Source organism: Schistocerca gregaria, chromosome 4 (genome assembly GCF_023897955.1).
Source record: "Schistocerca gregaria isolate iqSchGreg1 chromosome 4, iqSchGreg1.2, whole genome shotgun sequence".
NCBI classification, from domain to species: Eukaryota; Metazoa; Arthropoda; class Insecta; order Orthoptera; family Acrididae; genus Schistocerca; species Schistocerca gregaria.
Window position 1 is genome coordinate 170560523 of NC_064923.1, and position 27229 is coordinate 170587751.

At 41.1% G+C, this 27229-nt stretch overlaps 1 protein-coding gene across 1 annotated transcript in view; it reads right to left on the reverse strand.

Annotated features, from left to right (window-relative positions):
• The window catches only part of LOC126267020 (nephrin-like), a 191922-nt gene that overhangs the window by 143642 nt on the left and 21051 nt on the right, over positions 1 to 27229 (reverse strand). Inside the window, exon 2 of the mRNA XM_049971793.1 lies at positions 3849 to 3975. Coding sequence (XP_049827750.1) covers positions 3849 to 3975 — 127 coding nt within the window. The remainder of the gene's footprint in view (positions 1 to 3848; positions 3976 to 27229) is intronic.

Consider the following 27229-nt stretch of genomic DNA (forward strand, 5'->3'; position numbering starts at 1 on the left):
TCGTATATAAAATATTCGTTACAAATAATATATTGCAACCAAATTCTTGGTTTGCAGAACAATAAACCGTGGTGAATATAAACGTCTGTGTACAATTTGGAAAAGATTCAGTTAATAGGAGTAATGTCAAGCGGTAGCTATAGGGGATTAAAGCGTTAAGAAATGCAGAAACTGAGCTCCACATGTGACCATGTTCGGGACGTCTTGCCACATCCTGGGTTCCCGATATGTTTACTGGAGCCGACTTTGTTACTCACACATAGTCGCACCGCACCTCTAAAACTGACTCTATAGCTATCGGTAAGCATCGGAAGTGTGTTCGTAGTGCAAATATGGCTATGGTCACAGATCAAGAGCTTTAACCAACAGGGAATGTACTCTGAGGTCACAAAAATCATGGTACAGTTATTTGCACATATGCAGATGGCGGTAGTATTGTGTAAGGAAGATATAAAATACTGTACACTGGCACTGCTGTCATTTGTTCTAAGGTGAGTCTTGTGTAAAAGTATCCGAGGTGATTATGGCCGTACGACGGCAATTACCAGACTTCAATACGTACATGCAGTGTATAGAGTAGTTACAGTTAAACTTTGCACAGTGTATATGTAGAACTATTTACCGTGTCGATACCCGACTTTATATGAATGATATTCAGACTGTGCGCTGCAGGATTTGCGCTGTAAGTAGAGTTAGGGTCATGACCCGCCGTTAGGCTCCAGTATTGGCAGGTCCATAGCGTTCAAAAAAAAAAAAAAATGAAACTCATTACATCTGCAGAAAGTCAACATGATCTGCACAAGGTGACCAGGGCTTCACACGTTAAGCTGTTTCATCAAAACAACATCAACAGATCTGTTGTTCTTCGTGAGTCTCGATGCATTAAAGGAATACAGAGAGGTCCTCTTTCCACACCGAGGTGGAGGAACAGTATTTGGAAGTTCGAAATAACCAGCGATTTGATAAATGATTCTTGGAGACACTGACTGCCAATTGTAGCAAAAGTTACCGTTGCCACGACCCAAGCTGGACGCATTGTGCAATTATTAAGCGGATCACGAGATGTGTCACAACAGTTGAACGTTTCATGATCCACCGTGCTTTCGGGCAGCAGTAGAGAAACCTCTGTCGTGGTTTCCAGCTGTCGTCAGATGGTCGTCACGTTGAGCAAAACTTGTAACCAGGAACATAAACACTGTACGAGATTATCAAGCACTACCCTCTCATGTGGAAATTAAAGTGCTTTCTTTATATGGTTTATTCGTAATTCCTCTTCCGCGTGTCCTTAGAAATGTTTCAACGAAGTTCCAGTATCCTACGCTCGCTAAATCTTTCCGTTCGAGCTCTGATTTCTCTTATTTTACTATGATGGTCATTTCTCCCTACGTAGGTGGGTGTCAAGAATATATTTTCGCATTCGGGAGAGAATGTTAGTGTTTGAAATTTCGTAAGTAGATCTCGCCGCAAAGAATACCACCTTTGATTCAGTGACTGCCACCCTAACTCGCGTATGATATCAGTGACAAACTCACCCCTATTGCGTGATAACACGAAACGAGCTGCCCTTCTTTGCATTTTTTCGATGTCCTCCGTCAATCCTACCTGGTAAGGATCCCATACCGGGCAGCAATATTCCAGCAGAGGACGGACAAGTGTAATGTAGGCTGGCTCTTTAGTGGTTTTGTCGTATCTTCTAAGTGTTCTGCCAGCAAAGCGCAGTCTTTGTTTCGCCTTCCCCACAATATTATCTATGTGTGTCTTTCCAATTCAAGTTGCTCGTATTTGCAGAAGACGTTCTGCACTTCGCTTAACTCCTCAGAGCAGGTCACGAGATACAGCGTTTTTTTTTTTTTTTGGGGTAAATAGTGCTCTGACTTGATTGACCCGGCACTCCTCTATTTCTGATGTTTAGCATTTAACCCAAGTGCCGTGAATTATTTGCTAGACGTATGGCGACATCTTACTTCCCCTACATTTCTTACCCTCCACAGCTTCCTCTAGTACCAGGGAAGTTGTTGTTCCCTGATATCGTAACACATTTCTTATCATCCTGCCCCCTCCTCTTGTCAATCTTTTCCATATGTTCCTTTCTACGCCTATTCTGCGGAGAATCACCCCATTCTTTAACTTTTAGTAGTCCTCGTTATTTTCAGCATCCGCTTGTAACACATCTCAGATGCATCGAGTCGTTAGTTTCACGTGTTTTTCAGTGTGCGTGGTGGAAATATATGCAATTCTACACTTCCATGACTCAACGAGAATACTTACTCAGACTGCTGACGATGATACATAATATTGGCGCATCTATATTGAGAATATTAGCCGTCATATTTACACTTCTCTGGAGGGACCAGAATTCACCTTTACTTGTGCTTATTTCTGCCGTTGATCACAACGAACAGTGTTGTATTAGCTACAACTTCTTTGCGTTAATGGCGTATCTATGAAGACAAGCGAATCTTCCGCAACACAGATATGTTCATTCTGCGTAGGGGCGACAGACTTTTCAACGACTAATGCCCTCTTTGCCTATGTCAGTTTGATTCTGATACTATCCTTGATTCGTCCGTCACGCTTTATTTTTCTTTCTAGACAGCAGAATTCTACGTTTTCACAATTATGACGCTAAGTTTATCACTAATGCCATTTCGGCTACGCGTCATTACTTTCACCATTCTTTAGTTTATTCTCAGCCCATATTCTGCGCTCTTCCGATCATTCCAATCCACAAGTTGTGTAATTCTTTCTCACATTCTCTGAGGATAGTAACGCCATCTGCGAATCTTATTATTGAAATCCTTTCATCCTGAACTTAAATTATTTTCAAAACGTGGAATCTTGTATGTCAATTTCTGCTACTTAACATGTGACTGTAGTTATTAATTCGGATGATTTAGTCAAAACATCGAGAAATTGGCTGTATATGATGAGCTGCTACTGTCTCTTCCATTTAATAAAGGAAAACTCGCAGAAACATCACGATTTGTGCTGGTACTGGCGGTTGACACTCAACGTCAATAAATGTGACGTACTGAGTATAAATGCGCGAAGAGATTCAAGGTTCAATTACGTCATTGGTAATGAATCACTAAAAAGGGTAAAATGCTTGAAGTACCTAGAAGTTACTATCGTGAGTGACCCACACACCTCATACGAGTGAATCAGGGAATATGGTTCTTAACAGCAGTATCGAAAGTGATCTCCGCTAGAAGTTAAGAGTTGGCTTTTCGAATACAGAAACAGATGTACCGTTATGAAAGAAATTTCTTCGGAATCTCACAAGTTAACTGAAATGACTTGTTCAAATGGTTCAAATGGCTCTAAGCGCTATGGGGCTTAACATCTGAGGGTCATTAGTCCCCTAGACTTAGAACTACTTAAACCTAACAAACCTAAGGAGATCACACACATCCATGCCCGAGGCAGGAGTCGAACCTGTGACCGAAGCAGCAGCATGGTTCCGGACTGAAGCGCCTAGAACCGGAAAAATGACTAGTAGCATATTTATCTACGGCGTAGGTTTGGCGCACTTCCTAAAGGATATTTAAAAAAAATTGTTGGCCTTCTAAACTTATTGTGGAAAGACAGTACTGTATTTCACACTGCAACTGTTAAAAACGCGGCTTCTCAAGGAAGTTGCAAGATGTGAGCAAAAATATCGCCAAAACTTTTCTTGTGGTAACTACAGCACTAAGGGAAAAAATAGAAAACTGCTGCAAAACTGCTCAAATCACGTAATAAGACAATCGAGTAGCTATTTGTCTAAATATCCAAACAAGAAAGTTTTCAAGCCGCATGAGAACCGTTTTGGTGTTTGTTTATGCGCTTACCATCTATCGTCAGCTCACCTGTAGATGTGGTCGGCGTCTTTAGACCAGAGGACGAGGAATACGTCGTCGCCGGCGATGGATGGCGTCACGTTGCAAGGCAGCAGCGCTTCGCGACCCTCGACGGCCGTTAGAGGAACTACAGGACCTGGAACACATGCGCCAGCGCAGGCCGTGTCAAAGTTCCTCGCCAACAGAGGTCGTGTGTTGTAACTTCGTTGTTACTCTTTTCTAAGCCAGTTATTTCTTTTTTTACTTATCGGCACGCAATCGAATCTCAAAGCAGATGTTTGTAGAAAAGAAATCAGTCTCCTAAAATCATCACTCCAACTTTTCAGCATTTTTCCACCCGTAATTTTAAATTTCATTCGTCCACATTTCCCAAAATTATTGTGCATTGTGTCACAGGCAATTGAAGGGGGTGATGTAAATTATTTACAAGTGTTTTGGAAAATCCGGTTCGCCTATTATGCAAGTAGCTATTCTTTATATTCTTTTTTAATCCGTAAGCATGTTCATGCTCTACATCTACATCCATACTCTGAAAACCACTGTGAAGTGCATTCCATTCTGTTTTGACATTAGGGCTTCTTTCCGTTCCATTCACGTATGGAGCACGGTATGTTTAAACGCCACCACGCGCTGTAATTTATTAAGCTAATGAATCTTAGATGTGCCATCACTACGGTAGCGATACTTTGGGAGCTGTAGTGTATTTCTTAGTTCATCAGTTAAAGTTGGTTCTTGAAATTTTGTAAGAAGGCTTTCACTAAATAGCTTGCATCTAGAGCTATCGACAGGGGATCACAAGTTGATTCCGTTTTTCTAGATCTCCGGAAAGCTTTTGACACCGTTCCTCACAAGCGACTTCTAATCAAGCTGCGGAGCTATGGGGTATCGTCTCAGTTGTGCGACTGGATTCGTGATTTCCTGTCAGGAAGGTCGCAGTTCGTAGTAATAGACGGCAAATTATTGAGTAAAACTGAAGTGATATCAGGTGTTCCCCAGGGAAAGGTCCTGGGACCTCTGCTGTTCCTGATCTATATAAATGACCTAGGTGACAATCTGAGCAGTTCTCTTAGGTTGTTCGCAGATGATGCTATAATTTACCGTCTAGTAAGGTCATCCGAAGACCAGTATGAGTTTGCAAAGCGATTCAGACAACATTGCTGTATCGTGTGGCAGGTGGCAGTTGACGCGAAATAACGAAAAGTGTGAGGTCATCCACATGAGATCCAAAAGCAATCCGTTGGAATTCGATTACTAGATAAATAGTACAATTCTCAAGGCTGTCAATTCAACTAAGTACCTCGGTGTTAAAATTACGAACAACTTCAGTTGGAAAGACCACTTAAATAATATTGTGGGGAAGGCAAGCCAAAGGTTGCTTTTCATTGGCAGGACACTTAGAAGATGCAACAAGTCCATTTAAGAGACAGCTTACACTACACTCGTTCGTCCTCTGTTAGCATATTGCTGCGCGGTGTGGGATCCTTACCAGGTGGGATTGACGGAGGACATCGAAAGGGTGCGAAAAAGGGCAGCTCGTTTTGTATTATCACGTAATAGGGGAGGGAGTGTGGCAGATATGATACGCCAGTTGGGATGGAAGTCATTAAAGCAAACACGTTTTTCGTTGCGACGAGGTCCATTTACGAAACTTCAGTCACCAACTATCTGTTCCGAATGCGAAAATATTTTGTTGAACCCAACCTACATAGGTAGGAATTATCATCAATGTAAAATAAGAGAAATCAGAGCTCGAACAGAAAGGTTTAGGTGTCCGTTTATCCCGCTCGATGTTCGGGAGTGGAATGGTAGAGAGATAGTATGATTGTGGTTCGATGAACCCTCTGCCATGCACTTAAATGTGAATTGCACAGTAATGATGTACATGTAGATGAAGTGTTTCGCAGGGCAGTTTTTCAGCATCTTAGTGAAGTTCTTCAGTCGGTGCGACAAACCTATGACCATAGATACAGACAGGGTATCGTAGATACAGTTTCACACCAAGTATGAATCATGATCAGAAATGACACTCCTTGGGTGTCCCTCGCTGTCCTTATAGATGCGCGTCGATTACAAATGCAAGATATTAACAGGTTTCAGATTTTCTATCGCAACTGATCTATACTGATGTTGCAACTTTTAACCTCGGTTTTCGAGTATATTTATGAAGTGTCCTAACTAATATACTTTTTTGACTCCTTATCTCGTTTCATTTTGTTTTATATTTTGTAATGAAATCAGACCAATGTCCTGTTCTTATAATTAGATGCAATAATGTACTTTTGCAACGTATTTTCTATCAGAGTTTCTCGTTGTTCAATCTCACTTCCACATAATTTTGTGCTACTTATATAGGCCTACCGTTTTAATAAGTTAATTCTGAAGTTCATATGTATTTAATACCAGCAGAGCTCTTTCTCGAAATATTTCTTTGCCGTCGCCAGTCTGCTTCTAACATCTTTCACACTGTTTGTGCAGTTTTTGTTCCTGAATAGAAAATTTCTACCAGGTGTTCTACAACAGCAACATTCTTAAATGTGATGTTCCAAACGAGGAGTCTCTTTCCACTCCACTATCCTTACGTGCCTTCGTTCGGGTATGTTTCTTTAACTCACATACCCTGGTATGTTTATTCCATTCAGACAACTTTACAAAGATTTCTTCTTTTCCAAACAGAATAGATGTACCTTATCATAAACTGACTATTGATGCCCTTGTCCTGGTTTTATTCCAGTTCTGATAATTTTTGCATTTTGTGTGTTGCTTCTTCTGCACATAAGTTAAACGAAGCTGGTGGTATGTTATGACCTTGGTTCCCACCGTTCTTAACATCGTCACTAATTTTTATATCTTATATTGCTTCGAATTGGTTTACATCATTCTTTACTCATACGTATCTGGGCTTAGAACATTTCATTTCAGCACACGCTAACGACGATTTACTCAGTGAAACGAATGCTTCACAAGTAATGAAGAATGTGGAATACATCCATCGATATGACTACAGTTGAAAAGTACGTCTGTTCCTGTTGGTGATAAGCAAAGCCTTTTCGCCTGCAATAAAATTTTGCCGGTAAAGTACAGCTCTGTACTAAGAAAACCTTTGTGCTGATGACTGCCTCGGCTTATTTGGGGCAATGTACAGATTTGGTTCGGTATCGTGCAGAAATCTCAGTATACTGCTATGCAAATCAGTCAAGCTTCTCGCGTCGTGTTGTAAAGCACCACGAAGGCAATAACATTCTCTGGCTGTCCGTGGAGTTCTAATTACGGTTTCGTTTCAGTAGCTACCCCTAATCTTGAGAATACTCATTAACGAGACTATGGCCGAGGAAAACGAAAGCTGCTTCAACTTCGTCAATAAATTTTCTTCATTTTGTTAAAATGATATCTATACCTGTTTATTTCTTTACTACATTTCCGAAAACACGGCCATAAGCGTACGTATGATGCTCGCATCATGTAACATAGAATTGTGAGGAGAAAGCTGTCGTTCTCTTAATCCGATACTCAAATACTTGTGAGCATCATTCTTCAATTTCTCTTCTACGCAAATATTGACTCGAAAGACTTACTGAGGATAAACCGAACGAATCGATAATAGAAACAATGGAGCTGGTATCTAATAGATATTACCTGAAATTGCGTAATTCGTACACAGAATTCCTTATCGATTGCTGGGACTTGGCTTTAAGAGGATATGAAATTTATTGCCTTCAAGAATACACTATGTGTTCAAAAGTATCCGGACACCTGGCTGAAAATGACATACAAGTTCGTGGCGCAACCCTTCGGTAATGCTGAAATTCAATACGGTGTTGGCCCAACCTTAGCCTTGATGACAGATTCTATTGTCGCTGGCATACGTTCAATCAGGTGCTGGAAGGTTTCTTGGGGAATGGCAGCCCACTCTTTACGGAGTGCTGCACTGAGGAGAGGCATCCACGTCGGTCGGTGAGATCTGGCACAAGGTTGGCGTTCCAAAACTTCCCAAAGGTATTCTATAGGATTCAGTTCAGGACTCTATTTAGGCAAGTCCATTACAGAGATGTTACTGTCGTGTAACCACTCCGCCACAGGCGGTGCATTACTAACAGGTGCTCTATCGTGTTGAAAGATGCAGGCGCCGTCTCAGAATTGCTCTTCAACAATGGGAAGCAAGAAGGTGCTTAAAACATGAATGTAGGCCTTTTCTGTGATAGTGTCAAGCAAAACAACAAGCGGTGAAAGCCGCCTTCGTGAAAAACACGACCACACCATAACACCACCGCCTACTAATTTTACTGTTGGCACTATACACGCTGGCAGATGACGTTCACCGTACATTCGCCATACCCACACCGTGCCATCTGATCGCCACATTTTGTGCCGTGATTCGTCACTCCACAAGTTTTTCCACTGTTGAATAGTGCAATGCTTACGCTCCTTACACCAAACGATGGGTCGTATGGCATTTACCAGCGTCATGTGTGGCTTATGGGCAGCCGCTCGACTAAGAAATCCAAGTTTTATCTCCTCCCACCTAACTGGCAAAGTAATTACAAATTCATTCTTCTGTTTTTGCATCTCTAAATCAGTAGAAAAACAACAACCACCGCACATAAGATCTTTGTGTCGTTTTTTTTGCTTGCAGACATACAATCTCGCGATCTTGACAAATTTAAAACATTCTTTAAACTTAACTATTCTTTCGAAACTGACCATGAGTGAGAAATGTGAGAGCTGTTATAGGGTAGTGAGTAGAGGGATTTGTTGCCAATCTTGTAGGAAATATTTTCACTGGGGGGGGGGGGGGGGGTGCAGTGGGGAGAATGTTGGGAGAACAGAAGAGGCTCTCTCCTGGAACTGCAGAGTATGCAGTAGGAACATTTTGATTGGGGAGCAGGAAAGGAAAATCTGTGTCCTTCAGGCACAGTTGGAGGAAGCAAGGAAGGAACTGATAAGGATCAAGGGAAATAGGGGGGAGGAGGGTGGTTGGGAACTGGCAGCTGGTAGGAGGATAGGAAGAAAGAGAACGCGATCTGATAGTTTTATCATCAACACCAAAAACAGGTATCTGCCACTGCAAGAGTTAAGTGGAGAAGAGCCTCAGATAGAACGAGGAGCAGGAAATGTGCAGCACACTTCAACCGAGGCCAAGAAGCCTAGGAATGTACAAAGTGTTAGGAAGAAGAAAGTGCTGCTGCTAGGTAGTAGCCATGGGCGAGGTGTAGGCCCTCAGTTACAGGAAAGTTTAGGGGCAGCGTACCAGGCCACCAGTATCTTCAAACCAAATGCAGGGCTAAGTTATGTGATAGAGGACCTAGGGTCTTTATGTAAGGATTTTACAAAAGAGGACCATGTAGTGATAGTGGGTGGGGCGGGAAACAGTTTGGACAGGGATGGGGCATATGAAATAGGTGGTGACCTGGACAAGATAGCTTCCCTGACTCATGGCACCAATGTACACTTTGTTGAGCTGTTCCGGCGTCATGTTCAGCCACGCCTTGATGGAGCTGTGAGGCGAATCAATGTGGGGCTGGGGATGGCTCTGAGGACAGCCAACTTTGCTCATGTTTCTCTGGTGCCCGTCGGGACTATCAACAGATGGGGTTTCACTAGGCATGGCCTACACCTAAACAGGACTGGGAAGGGAAGATTGGTACAGCTGATTCATGAAAGTATAGGGGGTGGATCTCGGGCCACACATGGTCAAATACCTGTTGTCATAGGTAGGAAAAGTAGGTCTTTTTTAGGATAAATCCAGACAACAGGTTCCCCTGCCTAAAGAGTATCTCTAGCAGTTCAAAAAATACTGAAACAATCACTCACAAGACAGATTATAACACTTCAAAAATCACACATACAAGATGTCACAAAGAAAAACAAACCATCGGAAAGAGTAACATGGGGCATTTCACAGACTTAACAATCCTCCATCAAAACATGCAATCAATAAAAAATAAAATAAAAGTATTAGAAGTTGAGCTCCAATCTTTGAACTGCACAGTAGTTTGTATTACTGAGCACTGGTGTAGAGACACAGAAATCACTCATGTAGTATTATCATTGTATGAAAGGGCAAACTCTTACTGCAGAACTACTTCAAGGGGTGGAGGATCATGCATTTATATCAGAAAAGGAACACAGTTCAAATCTAGACATGACCTCAGTACAGTAAGTGAAGACAAACACATTGAAATATCAGCTATTGAATTATCAGGGCTCGATATCACCAAGAAATTAATCATTTTGTGTGTGTATAGATCTCCCAGTGGTAGTGTGGACACTTTTTTCAATAAATTAACAGAACTTCTAGATAAAGTCTCAAGTACAAAGGTCAACATAATTCTGTGTGGGGACATAAACATCAACACTAATATCATAAAAGAAACCAGCAGCACCTTCATAAATATCCTTCAAAGTTTTGGCATGTCCCTATTGGTCAATAGTGCAACAAGGGTTACTACAATGACTGCATCAGTAATTGACCATGTGGCCACAAATATAGACAGTGAAAAATGTGATGTAGCTGTAAAAGATCTCGGACTATCAGACCATCTCTGTCAAATAACAACAGTAAAATCAGGCATCGAATCATTCCCTAAACTACAAGCCTATAAACGACATCTATCAGAAATCAAAATAAAAGATTTTTCAAAAGAACTAGAAAAACAAAGCTGGGATGAAGTGTATAAGGAAACCAATGTGAATATGAAATTCTCCACATTATTTAAATTGAACTTTGAAACAGCATTTCCAAAAGTGTGCATGACTGTATCAACATCTCACAAAAACAGATGGATAACAGCAGGTATTAAGAAGTCCTCCCAAACACTTAAACACCTCAGTTCCATGAAAAAGATTCACAATGATCCAGAATTCTTAAATTTCTATCATAGATACAAAAAGATTTATAGGAAGGTGCTGATTGCTGCAAAAAAGTCATTTAATGACAAAATAATATATAATGCAGAGAATAAAAGCAAAGCAGTCTGGGATGTTATAAAAAAGGAAACGGGGAGAGGCAAACAAACGCAGAATAACATACTGCTAAGGGAGGGGGATAAGGTAATAAATGATCCACAACACTTAGCAAACTATGTAAACGAGCATTTTTCAAGTATTGCAGAGAAGTTACAGCAAAAATTTCCCAAAACAAATATAACACCTGCAAAAATTGTTGCACTAGATACAATGATGTTACTTCCAACCACAGAGAATGAAGTCAATAAAACTGTTCAAAAGCTAAAAAATAAAAAGTCAGAAGGCTTAGATGATGTACCAATGTGTGTAGTGAAACAATGCATAGGGATTATACAAGGCCCATTAACAAATATAATAAATGAATCCTTCACATCAGGGACATTTCCAGAGCAGCTAAACAGGCAAGAGTTGTACCTTTGCTTAAGAAAGGTAATACAGAAGACATAGAAAATTACCGGCCCATTTCCCTGCTGTCAGCATTCTCAAAAATAATAGAAGCAATTATGAAAGACAGATTAATGAATTATCTGAATAAATACAATCTTTTAAGCAAATCACAGTTTGGTTTTCGAAGTGGCAAAAATACGGAGTCAGCCATAGTAGAATTCACAAAAGTTGTACTTAATGCTCTTGATAAAGATGAGTGTGTCACAGGCATATTTTTGGATCTTTCTAAGGCTTTTGATACAGTCGACCACAAGATTCTATTAAATAAATTAGAAGCATTAGGAATAAGAGGGGTAGCTAATGACTGGTTTCGATCATACCTAACAGATAGGGTACAAAGAGTAGAGATAACACATACTTCAAATAGATCTAAACATTTAGTAAAATACTTATCAGAACCAAAACATATTAATATAGGGGTTCCACAAGGTAGCATATTAGGACCAATACTATTCCTGATATACATCAATGACTTTCCCAGTAGTGTTACTCATGGTGAGAAAATTCTCTTCGCTGATGACAGCAATATTATAGTCACTGAGAGAACAAGAGAACTCCTTACCGAGAAAGCAAATGAAACTCTCAAGGAAGTTTACGATTGGTCAATAAGCAACAAATTGACATTAAACATAAAGAAAACTAATGCCATGAACTTCAGTTTGAAGAGGAAAAATGACAATGTTAAACTAAATGTAGATGGCACCTCTATAGACTGTGTAACAAATGCAAAATTTCTAGGAATGAATATTGACTCTCAGCTGAAGTGGTGCGAACACACAAAGGTACTTGCAAACAGAATGTCATCAGCATGTTATGCCCTTAGAATTCTATCATCTGTGTGTAACATGCAGTGTCTTTTAGTTACATATTATTCATATGTACACTCAATTCTTAGCTATGGCATTCTTTTTTGGGGAACAAATCCACAAAATATGAACACAATTTTCAAACTCCAGAAAAGAGCCATAAGAATAATAACCAGAAATAGTAGTCGAGCTCATTGTAAAGATCTGTTCAAAACACTGGGAATTTTAACTGCTCCATGTGAACACATTTACCAGTCAGTTGTACACATCAAAAGTAACATTAGCAATTACTGCACAAACAGCTCTGTCCATGACCATGCAACAAGAGATAGACTCAACTTACATTTACCAAGAAAAAATAAACATAAAACTCAAAACAGCATTTTCTACCAAGGAATAAAACTGTACAATAAATTACCAAAAGAGATTAAAGAAATTTCAAAAATACACTTATTTAAGAAGGCAGCTAAAAAGTACCTGTTATGCAATACATTTTATACATTGAAGGATTACTTAGATAAAGCAGAGTAGGGGTTTGATAAAAAAATGTTATACAAACAAATAATAATAATAATGATGATTATAAAACATCCAATATTCCACATGACACCTTCACTTTATTATTTTTCTTCTTTTTTTCCTTTCTAGAGACACTCTCCCCTCAAGCTATGCATAGCACAATACTAACACCTCTTCCTCTTTCTGAGCTCAACATCTCACTCATTATGAAGGGATGCTGACTCAGTTTTTCAGGATAGCAAATGGGAACTTGCAGTACAGAAAATGGCCCAAGGATCACCTGTGTGTGTGTGTGTGTGTGTGTGTGTGTGTGTGTGTGTGTGTGTGTGTGTATGTAGTGAGTGAAGTATTATGAAACAATGTGTGTAAAGTGTGTGCAGTGACTGATAGTGAAATATGAGTGAATAGTGTGGCATAACATTATTTAATGAGTTATTTGTAAATAAATTATTGTATACCAGGAGTAAAATCTAATGATTGTCTCTAACTAGAAGTCTGTAAATATATGTGTATACGAATTAGCTTATTGTAAATTGATCTAAGCTTGTAAATACTTTGACATGTCCTATATCCTTGTAAAAAGAGATCTACGGATGAATAAAACTACTACTACTACTACTACTACTTCTTGCTGTGGATCCTGATGCAGTCTGAAATTCCTGTGCGATGGTATAGATAGAAGTCTGTCTATTACATACTACGACCCTCTTCAACTGTCGGCGGTCTCTATCCATCAACGGACGAGGTGGGCCTGTACGCTTTTGTGCTGTACGTGTCCCTTCATGTTTCCACTTCACTATCACATAGGAAACAGTGGACTTATGGAAGTTTAGGGGTGTGGAAATATCGCATACAGACGTGTGACACAAGTGAGTTCCGCGGAGCGCCCCATTCTGCTCTCTTACGATATCTAAAGACTAATGATGTAGAGTAGCTGGCATTAGGTGGCAGCACGATGCACCTAATATGAGAAACATGTTTTTGTGGATGTCCAAATACTTATGATCACACAGTTTACTTTAACCGTTGACATGGAAATTTCTGCTCGCTCTCGAGTCAAAGAAGTGGTTGTCTGATGGGGACGATCTCTGGATACAGTATAGACTCTGGAAAACTTCAGAAATTCAGATGGTTTGTAAAATACAGATAGAATATGCAGGATGTTGTAAAATCACTGCAAAAAATTGACGAAATATCACCTAAGATACTTCGAGGAAGAAACTGGGGGTACGGAAACCACATTCAGCGTCATAATGGAGCAACATTGACATGGGACCTATGCTTTAAGATGTCTTTGTTACGAAAAGTAGAGGAACTGGATCAGACAAAGTTTGACACCTAGTGACCAAACTATAATCGTTCAGATTCCAATCACTTTAGCATAAGACGGGAAGAAATGTGAAATCAGAGTGGTGGCCTCGTTAGAATGATTACGCATAGCGTTGTCTTTTCATACTCGCATGTTGAAATAATTGTTGGGGGATGCACAGGCTGTCGTTAACAACAGTTTCTTTTTTGATATTTCGACAAGTTTCAAGGCACAAATGTATCGAGAGAGGAAATTTGAAAACTCTGCATGTGTGACTTAAGCAGGAAGACGACACACATATCTTAAACGACTAGCGTCACCACAAAGCCAAAAGTGACCGACGCAATGACTTATAGAGCTTGAATATTAATTATCAAACTGGTTAGCAGGCACCATTAACTGTGCCCCATCAGTTCTTTGACACGAAAGTGAGCAAAATGTTAGCAAAAACGTCCATCTGTGTAAGGTCACTTGCTGATTAAATTTAAACTGCTTCCTTAACAGCTTTATCCCAGTAGCCACAAGTGCACGCCAGAATCTCTGTGTTACATTCCGTAGGATGAGCGGGGCCAACACAGTGTTCTGCGTAACCAAATTTGCTCTGCTGTTGTAAGCGTGTGAGACGGTCCTTCAAGATCCTGATGGTCTGACGAATGTACGACAGACTACAACTGCGTGAGATGCCGTGGCCACCGGTCATATGTAAACCGACAACACACAAAGACCACAAGAAGGCCTTCGTCTTAGATGGTGCTCAAAAACCACACGTTACACCACCTTTTAGCAGAATAAGACCAATTCTTCTGGAAATGCTACCTGAGTAAGGCAAAATTCTCGATTGACCGATAGTGTAAAGGGTGTCTTTCACCACAATCAAACTGGCGAGAGGTGACGGCGTAGTGAGCTAACTCAGCAGACACATTCCAGAATTACGTCTATCGGAGTATTATCGGCGACGATACTGACTGAAATAACTCAATCGATAGAGATTTATAAAAACACAAGAAATGGCGCGTCACAAGGGAATTGCCAGAATGGGACAGAAATCGGTAAAAGTGATGTACATGCACATAGAAATAAAAGATTACAATTTGAGATGAAAACTGGATGAATTTTTCAGGAGTACAAGAGAAACAGCTTCACAGAGCTCTGGTCCTTACGCAAGCCGTTATTGGACTTGGCATTAACTAACAGAGCTGTTGGATGTACTCCTGACGGATGGAGTACCGAATTCTGTCCAAATTGGCGCGTTAGATTGTCAAAACCCCGATCTGGTTGGAAGACCAACTCCATTAATGAACAGGTGTTCTGACTTTGGATCCGCCTACCCTGCTGGGCAAGGTATGGTTTGGTAAGAACGAAGACAAGCAACAAAAACTCTCGCCGTGTGCGAGCGAGCATTACCTTGCTAAGATGTAAACCCATGTTTGCTTGCTATGAAGGCAACAAACTTGGACGCAGAATATCGTCAACGTACTGCAGTCCTGTAAGGGTGCCGCGAATGACAAACCAAGGATTCTTGCTATGAAAAGACATAGCACCTCAGAACACTTTTCCGAGCTGTCGAACAGTGTGGTCGACGACAATCAGTTTGGTATCCCAAGGCAGTCATTTCTAGACGTCTTCGGCTAGAAATATCATTGACTGGAGGACAGTCCTGGTTGGAACTGTACCCCCATGACCAATGAAGATGTATCTGGAGACGTCCGGACAGCAGTGGGATTCCAGCCTGACTGTCGCCCGCCATATGAACCGACAACCAGGAGTGATGGTGTGGGGTGCCATTTCTTTTCATAGCAGGACCTTATTGGTTGTCATCTGCGGTAACTCTACAGCACAGTTTTACGTCGACGATATTCTACGCTCCATTTTGTTGTCTTTCATTCAAGCCATTATAGGCCTACATGTCAGCGAGATATACCCCCGGCACAAGGCGATAGTTTCTACGGCTTGTTTTCATGCTTGCAAGCCATACCTTATTCAGCAAGGCCCCCGGACCTCTTCCCACTTGTGAAGGTTTGGAGCATTACGGACAGGTGCTTGCTTAAGGACCATGGGTCGGCCAACCCAATATTGTCTTGCTCAATTTGTGAAGCTGTTTCTCTTGAATAAACTATGCAGTTTTTCTAAAACTGTTTGTCTGTACTGTTACATCACATTTATTGACTGCAGTCCGGTTCCGATAATTTCTTCTCGGTGGGTCGATTTCCTCTTTCTTGTTTTTCTTAGAGTTATGATATGGAAATTTATAATTAATAACCGTATTTTTTGACCTGTTAGTCCCATTAAATACTGTGTTGTCTGCATTATAAACATGCCCGCATTTTGGGCTATTGACGATCACAACACTGGCGCAGTTGAAGATTCTACCACTGCCCACGTGTCCTGGGCCACTTTTGGGCTCCTCTTCGTACCATCCCTGCTTGCTACAATTCACCACCTCGCTTGAATAGCTGCTCCGACAGACAGTACTTGTGTGCTTCAGTCTGTGCTTCACGAAATCAGTCTTTTTCTTCTTCTTAAGTCAAGTATCCAGTGTGCCAAGGAATCTACTTGCCTGTCACTTGCATTGCGATTGTTTCTCTACAACGTGTTCAATACGCCAATGAATTTCATTGCGACCTTAGGCAAGGCGGCTCTTCAGGAACTAATGTTGTTGCAACACTCTTATTGGTGTTGGAGCTGGGGAGGGTACAACAATATCTGGCCGTATGCCATTCTTTGTATTCTTAAATATTTTTTGTTGCCACAGTGTTCTACATATTTCCAGCCCATTAATTCTGGATTCTCTGATTTTACATACGTTCGTATTGTACCTATCATCTATGAAATTACAATGATAAATTATCGAACCATTCAACGATATTTTTATATGGATTTTCGATCTCCAGGTTCGGTTCAACCAACTTCAAAGCAAATAATAAGTTTTCAGTTCATCAGAGGCGCCCAGCTCTAACCCAGACTTGATGTTCTTACGTACAGGTCGTGGCAATGTCAAAGACGGGGTTTATTTGCTATGTCCAGAGCCGATTGTTCGAATTTCCCCATATAGAAATGAATGATCGCAGGACCTAATTATTTACACATTGCTACACCATCAAATTCATCGTCCCACTGAAACTGACTAGAAGTAAAGTCTAAAAAGAGGAGTCAAATCTCATGGAAAAATATGCCTTGTGAAAATCATAACATTGTTAACTCGAATCATAGTGAATCAGAACTCCATGTCAAAAACTTACAAGAAAATCTTCAGGAGCCAGAATTAGTCCTTCAAGTTTCTCAATAAAATGACGAGAGTCTTTTGTATATGAGTCAGTTTTCCCAGTATATGGTTGAAAATGAGTTGCAAGGTGTCTTGCTATTTCACATGTGGGAGAATTGATGGCACAAACTATGGGTCTCAAAGGAAAAACTATTTTATGAATTTTGGGTACACCATACAATGTAGGACATAAAGCTTCACTCTCCAACGAAGCTCTTTTATCTTCTTTTTGAATAGAGATGGACGTCTTAATTGAATTGTTTGTTTTCCTCAGTGCGCTAGCTGTGGTGTCCTTCGTATGTTTTTGTACTGTCCTGAAGGTAAAAGGTTAAAAGTTTTGCTTCGATAATCCTCTGTATCCATCACAACAGTAGCATTCCCTTTACCAGCAGGAAGTACCACTATCTTTTCATCTGCATTTAAGTCTCTGAGAGCCCTCTTCTTCCCTTTTGTTGAGACCATGAATCCGACTATACCTATGAAAGCATTTTATATTTTTAAATTAATACGCGGAATGGTCGGTGGATCTACACGCAATGGATATTCCATTTTGCAAATAGTTAGAGAATTCAATGCTCCGACATCCCCAGTGTCAATAATGTGCCGAGAATACCACGTTTCAGGCATCATCTCCCACCACGGAAAACGCAATGGCCAACGAGAGTAGCAGAGTTTCTGAAGATTTGGCAGTGCTACCAGACAAGCAACACTACGTGAAATAATGTCAGAAATCAATGTGGAACGTATGAAGAACGTACCGTTAGGGCAGTGCGGCGAAGTTTGGCGTTAATGGCCTATGGCTGCACGTCTCCTGCGGTCATGGCCTATCGGTTGGACCCTAGACAACTGGAAAACCCTGGCCTGGTCAGATTAGTAGCAATTTCAGTTGGTCCGAGATGATGGTAGGAGTCGAGTGTGGAAATGTTTATGTTCGTAAACCTGAAGACCATATCCAGCCATTGATGGACTTCTTATTCCAAAACAACAATGGAATTTTTAAGAATGACCAGAATCAGGAATACAGAATTACAAGTCGCTGAGGAATGAAATAAATAGGAAGTGCAGGGAATCTAAGACGAAATGGCTGCAGGAAAAATGTGAAGACATCGAAAAAGATATGATTATCGGAAGGACAGACTCAGCATACAGGAAAGTCAAAACAACCTTTGGTGACATTAAAAGCAACTGTGGTAACATTAAGAGTGGAACTGGAATTCCACTGTTAAATGCAGAGGAGAGAGCAGATAGGTGGAAAGAATACATTGAAAGCCTCTATGAGGGTGAAGATTCGTCTGATGTGATAGAAGAAGAAACAGGAATCGATTTAGAAGAGATAGGGGATCCAGTATTAGAATCGGAATTTAAAAGAGCTTTGGAGGACTTACGGTCAAATCAGGCATAAGGGATAGATAACATTTTATCGTAATTTCGAAAATCATTAGGGGAAGTGGCAACAAAACTACTATTCACGTCGGTGTGTAGAATATATGAGTCTGGCGATATACCAACTGACTTTTGGAAAAGCATCATCCTCCCAATTCCGAAGACGGCAAGAGCTGACAAGTGCGAGAATTATCGCACAGTCAGCTTAACAGCTCATGCATCGAAGCTGCTTACAAGAATAATATACAGAAGAATGGAAAAGAAAATTGAGAATGCGCTAGGTGACGATCAGTTTGGCTTTAGGAAAAGTAAAGGCACGAGAGAGGCAATTCTGACGTTACGGCTAATAATGGAAGCAAGGCTAAAGAAAAATCAAGACACGTTCATAGGAATTGTCGACCTGGAAAAGCGTTCGACAATATAAAATGGTGCAAGCTGTTCAAGATCCTGAAAAAAGTAGGGGTAAGCTATAGGGAGAGACGGGTTATATACAATATGTACAACAACCAAGAGGGAATAATAAGAGTGGATGATCAAGAACGAAGTGCTCGTATTAAGAAGGGAGTAAGACAAGGCTGTAGCCTTTCGCCCCTACTCTTCAATCTGTACATCGAGGAAGCAGTGATGGAAATAAAAGAAAGGTTCAGGAGTGGAATTAAAATATGTGAAAGGATATCAATGATACAATTCGCTGATAACTTTGCTATCCTGAGTGAAAGTGAAGAAGAATTAAATGATCTGCTGAACGGAATGAACAGTCTAATGAGTACACAGTATGGTTTGAGAGTAAATCGGAGAAAGACGAAGGTAATGAGAAGTAGCAGAAATGAGAACAGCGAGAAACTTAAAATCAGGATTGATGGTCACGAAGTCAATGAAGTTAAGGAATTCTGCTACCTAGGCAGTAAAATAACCAATGACGGACGGAGCAAGGAGGACATCAATAGCAGACTCGCTATGCAAAAAAGGCATTTCTGGCCAAGAGAAGTCTACTAATATCAAATACCGTCCTTAATTTGAGGAAGAAATTTCTGAGGATGTACGTCTGGAGTACCGCATTTTATGGTAGTGAAACATGGGCTGTGGGAAAACCGGAACAGAAGAGAATCGAAGCATTTGAGATGTGGTGCTATAGACGAATGTTGAAAATTAGGTGGACTGATAAGATAAGGAATGAGGAGGTTCTACGCAGAATCGGAGAGGAAAGGAATATGTGCAAAACACTGATAAGGAGAATGGACAGGATGATAGGACATCTGTTAAGACATGAAGGAATGACTTCCATGGTACTAGAGGGAGCTGTAGAGGGCAAAAACTGTAGAGGAAGACAGAGATTGGAATACGTCAAGCAAATAATTGAGGACGTAGGTTGCAAGAGCTCCTCTGAAATGAAGAGGTTAGCCACCAAGATGCCCCTACATGAACCTCGCCGAACATTATTTGGACGAAATCGAGAGCACAGTTCGTGCACAAAATTCTGCACGGGAACACTTTTGCAGTTGCGGACGGCAATAGAAGCTGTATGGTTCAATGTTTCTGAAGGGGCTTCAAACGATTGTTGAGTCCATGCGAAGACGAGATGTTGCACTTAGCCGGGCAAGAGGCCATCTGACACGTTTTTCGAAAGCATCCCATGGTTTTGTCACCTCAGTGTAGATGGGTTTAGCCTCAGAATTTTGCATACATGACATCTTGAAGATATCCAACGAGCTTTGCTGGAACCCTACGTTTCAGTTTCGCGGTTCTTATAGGGCTCCTACATCTACATATACATCTACATGGATACTCATCAACTCACATTCAAGTACCTGGCAGAGGGTTCATCGAACCACCTTCACAGTTATTATTCCAATCTCGTATGACGCCCGGAAAGAATGAACACCTATATCTTTCCGTACCACCTCTGATTACCCTTATTTTATCATGGTGATCATTCCTCCATATGTAGGTCGACGTCAATAAAATATTTTCGCATTTGGAGGAGAAAATTGTTGTTTGGAATTTCGTGACAAGATTCCGTCCCAATGAAATAACGCCTTTCTTTTTATTGTTTCCAGCCCAAATCCTGTATCATTTCTGTGACACCCTGTCCCATATTTCGAGAGAATACACAACGTGGTGCCTTTCTTTGAAATTTTTCGAGGTACTCCGTCAGTCATATCTGGTAATGATACCACACCGCGCAGCAGTATTCTAAAAGAGGACGGACAAGCGTAGTGTAGGCAGTTTCCTTAGTAGGTCTGTTGGATTTTATAAGTGTCCTGCCAATAAAACGCAGTCCTTGGTTAGCCTTCCCTACAACATTTTCTGCGTGTTCCTTCCAATTTAAGTTGTCAGTAATTGTAATACCTAGGCATTTATTTAAATTTACGGCGTTTAGATTAGACTGATTTATCGTGTAACCGAAGTTTAACGAGTTCCTTTTAGCACTCATGTAGACGACCTCACACGTTTCGTTATTTGGGTTCAATTGTCACTTTTCGCACTATTCCTGCATTTCTTATAGGTCGTTTTGCAGTTTGTTTTGATCTTCTGAGGACTCTATTAGTCGATGAACGACAGCGTCACCTGCAAACAACCAAAGACGGCTGCTCAGATTTTCACCCAAACCGTTTATATAGATAAGGAGTAGCAAAGGGCTTATAACGCTACGTTGGGGAATGCCAGAAATATCCTGGTTTACTCGATGACTTTTCTTCAATTTCTGCGAACTGTGACCTCTGTGACAGGAATTTACAAATCCAGTCACGTAGCTGAGTCGATATTCCATAAGCACAAAATTTCACTACGAGCTGCTTGTGTGGTACAGTGTCAAAAGCCTTCGGAAGCCCAGAAACACGGAATCGTTCTAAAATCCCTTGTCAATAGCACTCAGCACTTCATGTGAATAAAGAGCTAGTTGTATTTCAAAGAAACGATGTTGACTGTGTTTCAATAGAGCGTTGTCTTCCAGGTAATTCATTATGTTCGAACACAATATATGTTCTAAAACCCTGCTGCAATCGATGTTAACGTTATGGGCGTGCAGTTTAGGGGATTACTCCTACTATCTTTCTTGAATATAGGTGTGACCTATGCAACTTTCCAGTCGTTGGGTACCGATCTTTCGTCGAGCGAACGGTTGTATATGTTTGTTAAGTATGGAGCTAACGCATCAACATAATGCGAAAGGAACCTTATTGGTATACAGTCTGGATTAAGTAATTTAAGTTGCTTCACTACTCCGAGGATATTTACTTACTGATAGTGGCAACTGTTCTCCATTTGAATTCTGGAATATTTATTTCGTCTTCTTTTGTGAAGGTATTTCGAAAGGCTTCGTTTAGTAACTCTGCTTTGGGACCACTGTCTTCTATAGTATCTCCATTGCTATCGCGCAGAGAAGGCATTGATTGTTTCTTGCCGCTAACATACTTCACATACGACCAGAATCTCTTTGGATTATCTGCCAGGTTTCGAGACTAAGTTTCGTTGTGGAAACTGTTATACACCTCTCGCATAGAAGTCCGAGCTAAATTTCGAGCTCCTGTAAATGATAGCCAATTTTGGAGTTTTTGCGTCTGTTTAAATCTATCTTATGTGGTATTAATTCCTCGAGACAGGATACACAGGGCATTAAGAGCTTGTGTAAATGATATCAGAACGTGCACACTAAAACAACATCGTTATCAAGCCTGTAGCTTGGGAGGCAGTAACCATAATAAACAAATCATATGTAATGTCAGAGGCATTACCCTTCCCTCCCAAGGTGGCCTGTCAGCTGCGACATTTATCGAAGTTGATTTAGCAGCTGTGTGCCAATGACACAGTAATCCTTGCATTAAAAAACAGAGTGAGGAGTATACTTTATGACCGCCTTCTCCAACTACTGTAATATAGTATTGTACTTCGTATTCTAAAATTTAGAAAACATTAATTTATTCTTTTCAATAATTTCTTACACCAGATTCTGTAAATATTTCGAACTTTTCAGTAAAATCAAACCCAAAAAACTTAAGTCTTATTAGTGATGTAACTTTTCGCTACAACTGTCATATTCATACTTTCAAGTTCATGATTCTTTTTGCACTCGCGTGCGAACAAGCACACACGCGCGCGCACAGCCAACACACACACACACACACACACATATATATATATATATATATATATATATATATACGACGACAGTTAACGAAATTTCTGTTTTTTTTTTTTAATTTTGCGCAGTGATTGTAAAGTTCACCTTCTCTCTGTGTACACATTACTGGTTTCTTGACCCTACACAGTACCTATTGAAAAAGGATGTAGTAAATAAAAGTTAACAACAATTAACGAAATTCCTTCTTTTTAATTTTTTTTCTTTTGTGATGGGTACCAAGTAGAGCTCCTTCTACGCCCTGCTCCTGGTAGTGCTCGTTATAGAAAATGTTTCGGTAATGCTAAGATTAAAAACGTATCGCTTTAGTCTGGAGACGAATTAGCCGAAATGAGTCACGAAAACAAAATAAGAGAGCGACTTGGGCTGTATCAAGAATATTTGTTCACAGATGTTATTGCGTCAAGCGATGATCGTGTGGGGAGACATCGCTGGAGCACTGCGTAAGCTTCCTTGGAACCTCAGGGCCTGCAGGCATGTGTGTCGGTCCCTCTTTGCCTCGGCGCAAACTCGCTGGGAAGAGTCAGAGCAGCCTGAGGGTGGAGGGATGCGCCCGCCGCTAATAAAATTCGCCGCCGCCGTAAAAAGGGCCTCCAGATTGCCTTTTCGGGATTTAACGCGCCCTCGGCTCCGGCCAGCAGACGGCAATAACATTTTCCCATTACGTTATTAAAAGCAAATAACATTTCCAAGGAAATGTGATATTGTTTCTCGTCGCCTCATTCTCGCTCGGCGCGAGCTGAGGTCAGTTAAGGGTGGAGCGTTCTATAGTGTGGTATGTCGCAGTTTTTGGGACTTTGTAACGCTGGAGTTTTAATGTGCGACGCGAAGTCCATTTTTCATATAACGTTGTCAGAATCCGCGTAGTATGATTATTTATTTACAATCTTGCCATACTAGCATTGGTCATTACGTCTGGCATTAGTGATAGTATTGGAAGCATTAAGACTTCATCAGATGCATTACAAAAGGGAATTTTATCATATTTAATCAAAAATATATCGCCCCGTAATAAAGCTCTATTTATGGAACACTCCCTCGTTTCCAGCTCTTTTCGTTTCCTATTGCGATTTTTGGATTATGTGATTGCTATCATTAAGGTGAAATTAGTTGTAGGACACAAGCAGACTTTCCCCTCAGTTGTAATAACAAGGCTGTCTTCTCCTATACCACTGTCTTCTATATTGTTTCCCTTTACGTACTGAGTTACTGAATTGTTCACAGTTATACCACGTCATAACAAATCCCACTGCAGTTGACATTAATCAGAATTACATTAAATGTATTCGCAATTGCTAATATGGACAACCATCAGCTGTATAACGGAATGACGACAGTGAAAATTTGTGCTGCCCGGAACTCGAATTCGGATTTCCCGTCTTTAGTGATCGACCGCTAGGAGGCATAGATTTAAGTTTGTAACGTATTCTAAGCCTGAGCAAAGTGCTTATACAACTAAAGTTAAATCCTGGACAGATTTAGAAAAGGAGTGTAAAGGAAAGAATCGGCTTTTCCAAGGTACGAATCCATTTTATATTGGACTGCAAATTGCTGGTGATGAACCTGAGGAAAACGATAATGTTTAGAGTGAAGTAAAATATGTTACATTTGTTGTAAGATTATGGGTTATGCGCCCACGACTCACGGCGTTACATTTTCTCTACTATATGGCACCATCACTACGACAGAACATCATGAACCTAAAACATAAAAGTAGTATTCAAACACAGTTGCAGCTAGATGGTACACATTAGCAACAAGATATTACCTGTGAAAGCAATTTACAATGAAAATCTAAAATGATTCCAACTAATAACAGTCACACAAACAGCGATGTCGTCACTGTCCACACGTAGCTAATACTGCAGTAATTTATTAGAGGAGAAATACGCATGTGCTAATTCCACATCCACGTCTACAAAAATAATCCGCAAGCCACCTAAGGTGTGTGGCGGAGAGTACCCTGGACCACTACAAGTCATCTCCTTTCCTTTTCCACTCGTAAATAGAGCGGGGGAAAAACGACGGTCCATATGCCTCCATATGAGCCTAATTTCTCGTACCCTATCTTCATGATCCTTACGCAAAACTTATGTTGGTGTGTTAGTAAAATCGTTATGAAGTCAGCTTCCCATCTGAGTTCCCGAAGTATCTCCGTAACATTTGCGTGTAGTTCGACCCTCCCGGTAACAAAATTATTTGTCCGCCTCTTAACTGCTTCGACGTCTTCTTTCAGTCCGACCGGGAGATGATCCCAAACACTGCATCACTATTCAAGAATGCGTCGCGCTACTGTTCTATATTCGATCTGCTTTACAGACCAACCACACAATCCTAAAATTCTCCCAATAATCCGAAGGCGACGATTCGCCTTCCGTATTACTATCCCTGCATACTCGTTCTATTTCTTATTGCTTAGGATCGCTACGCCTGAATATTTAATCGGCGTAACTGTATCAAGAACACTCTACTACTAATACCGTATTCGAACGTTATGAGTTTATTTCTCCTGCTCATCTGCATTAACTTAAATTGTTCTACATGTAGAATTAGCTAGCATTGATCACACCAACTACACCGATCAGACAGAACACAGCGATCGCCTATCTAATAGCCGGTATGTCCACCTTTGGTACGGATGACAGCGGAGATGCGTTGTGGCATGAAAACAATGAGGCCTTAGTAGGTCGCTGGAGGGAGCTGTCACCACATCTGCACACGCAAGTCATCTGATTCGTGTAAATTCCGGGGAGGACGCGATAAACTTTGAAGCCATGTTCAGTCACATCCCAGATGTGTTCCATCGGGTTCAGATCTGGTTTGGCGGCCCGGTATATCAATTGGAACACGCCATCGTGTTCCTCGACCCGCTCCATCACGTTTCTGGTCTTGCGACATGACGCATTATCTTGCTGGAAAATGCCACTTCCGTCGGGAAACGTGATCGATACGAAGGACTGTATGCGGTCTGCAACCAGTGTAGGATACTCTTTGGCCGACCTGGTGCCTTGCACGAATAGCAGTAGACCCGTGGATGCTCCCAAGCTTGTCTTCTTCCCACAGGGGAGGTGTCAAGAATCTGTTCCCCTCGAAGACGGAGGATTCGCGTTGGAAGGGTGGCCGCCCAAAACCACGACGTCTGGTCCTTGTTTCACCTTGGTTTCCCTACATTTTAAAGACATTCACCACAGCACCGCTCGAACACACAAGTCACGCAGTTTCCGAAATGCTCGTGCCGATCCACCGGGCCATAACAGCTGCCGTCGTTCAAACTCAGATAGATCGCGAGCCTTCCCCACTATACACAAGGACGGCACACTCGCTGATACTACATGCACCGTTCTTGAGTCTGACTAGCAGGCATTTCTCACCATCTCATGCTGCTGTCGCCTGTACGGGTTTATATCGATAGTAGGACGGTGGTCATAATTTTCTGCTTGATCAGGGTAGAAATTTTGTCTAAGTGATCCCACAGCCTCCTACACTCCCTCAACGACGACACCTTTCTGTACGCTACATCAACAAACAGCCGTGAATTCCTGCTCACCCTAACGCCAGATCACTTCCGTTCGTAGAGAATAAGGGCTGCTCTATCACACGTCCCTGAGGCACTCCTGATGATACCCTTGTCTCTGATAAGCACTCACATTCAAAGATAACGTGTTAAGAAGTCTTCGAATCACTCACATATCTGAGAATCTCTTCTTTATGCACATAGCTTGGTTATCAGTCTGCAGTGGCGCTCCGTGTCAAATGATTTTTGTAAATCTAGGACTATAGAATCAGTCTGTCGCCCTTCGTCTATGGTTCGCAGGGTATCATGTGGGGAAAGGGCAGGCTGAGTTTCGCTCGAGCGATGCTTTTTATAACCGTGCCAATTCGTGGACATATGCTCCTTCGTCTCAATGAATTTTTTTATATTCGAGCTGAGAATATGTTCCAAACCGATGTTAAGGATATTGGTCCATTGTTTCTCCCTTCTTATATACAGAAGTCATGTGCGTTTGTTTCCCACTAGCACTTGACACTGTGCTGGGCGAGAGTTTTGCGATTCAATTAAGTCAGTCCCTTATGAGCATTACCGTGTCCAATGATCACTCGTTTGAATGGCAATGACTTCCCAGGCCACTTGTTAATCACAACATAGTTCGGCTACAGCGTTCGTTAATTTAAGTTACTGAAGCCACTCGAAAGTGTTTAAGCATTAAAGATCTTGAGCTTTGTGGATATCGGTGCGCGTAATTTCATATACAGAATGTGCATGGCTGCGGGGTGAGCAAATATTGGGAGTGCACCCGACTTACTCATGGGCTTTGTAAACACGAATTGACTGTGTTGGGTGACGTCCGACTACTTAAGGACAGCCGTCATAATTAATTGTTATTTCGTAAACTACATTATGCTTTGACAATAGGCTAGCCGGATTTTATTGTTTTGGATGGACTACAATAACTAATGTGCTTTTGTCTTATAGAAAATGTTGCTGGTTAGAAATTTAGAACAATACGTGGACACTATTGTACACACTCAATGCGGATCGCTTCGTTCATTTGTATGAGAACG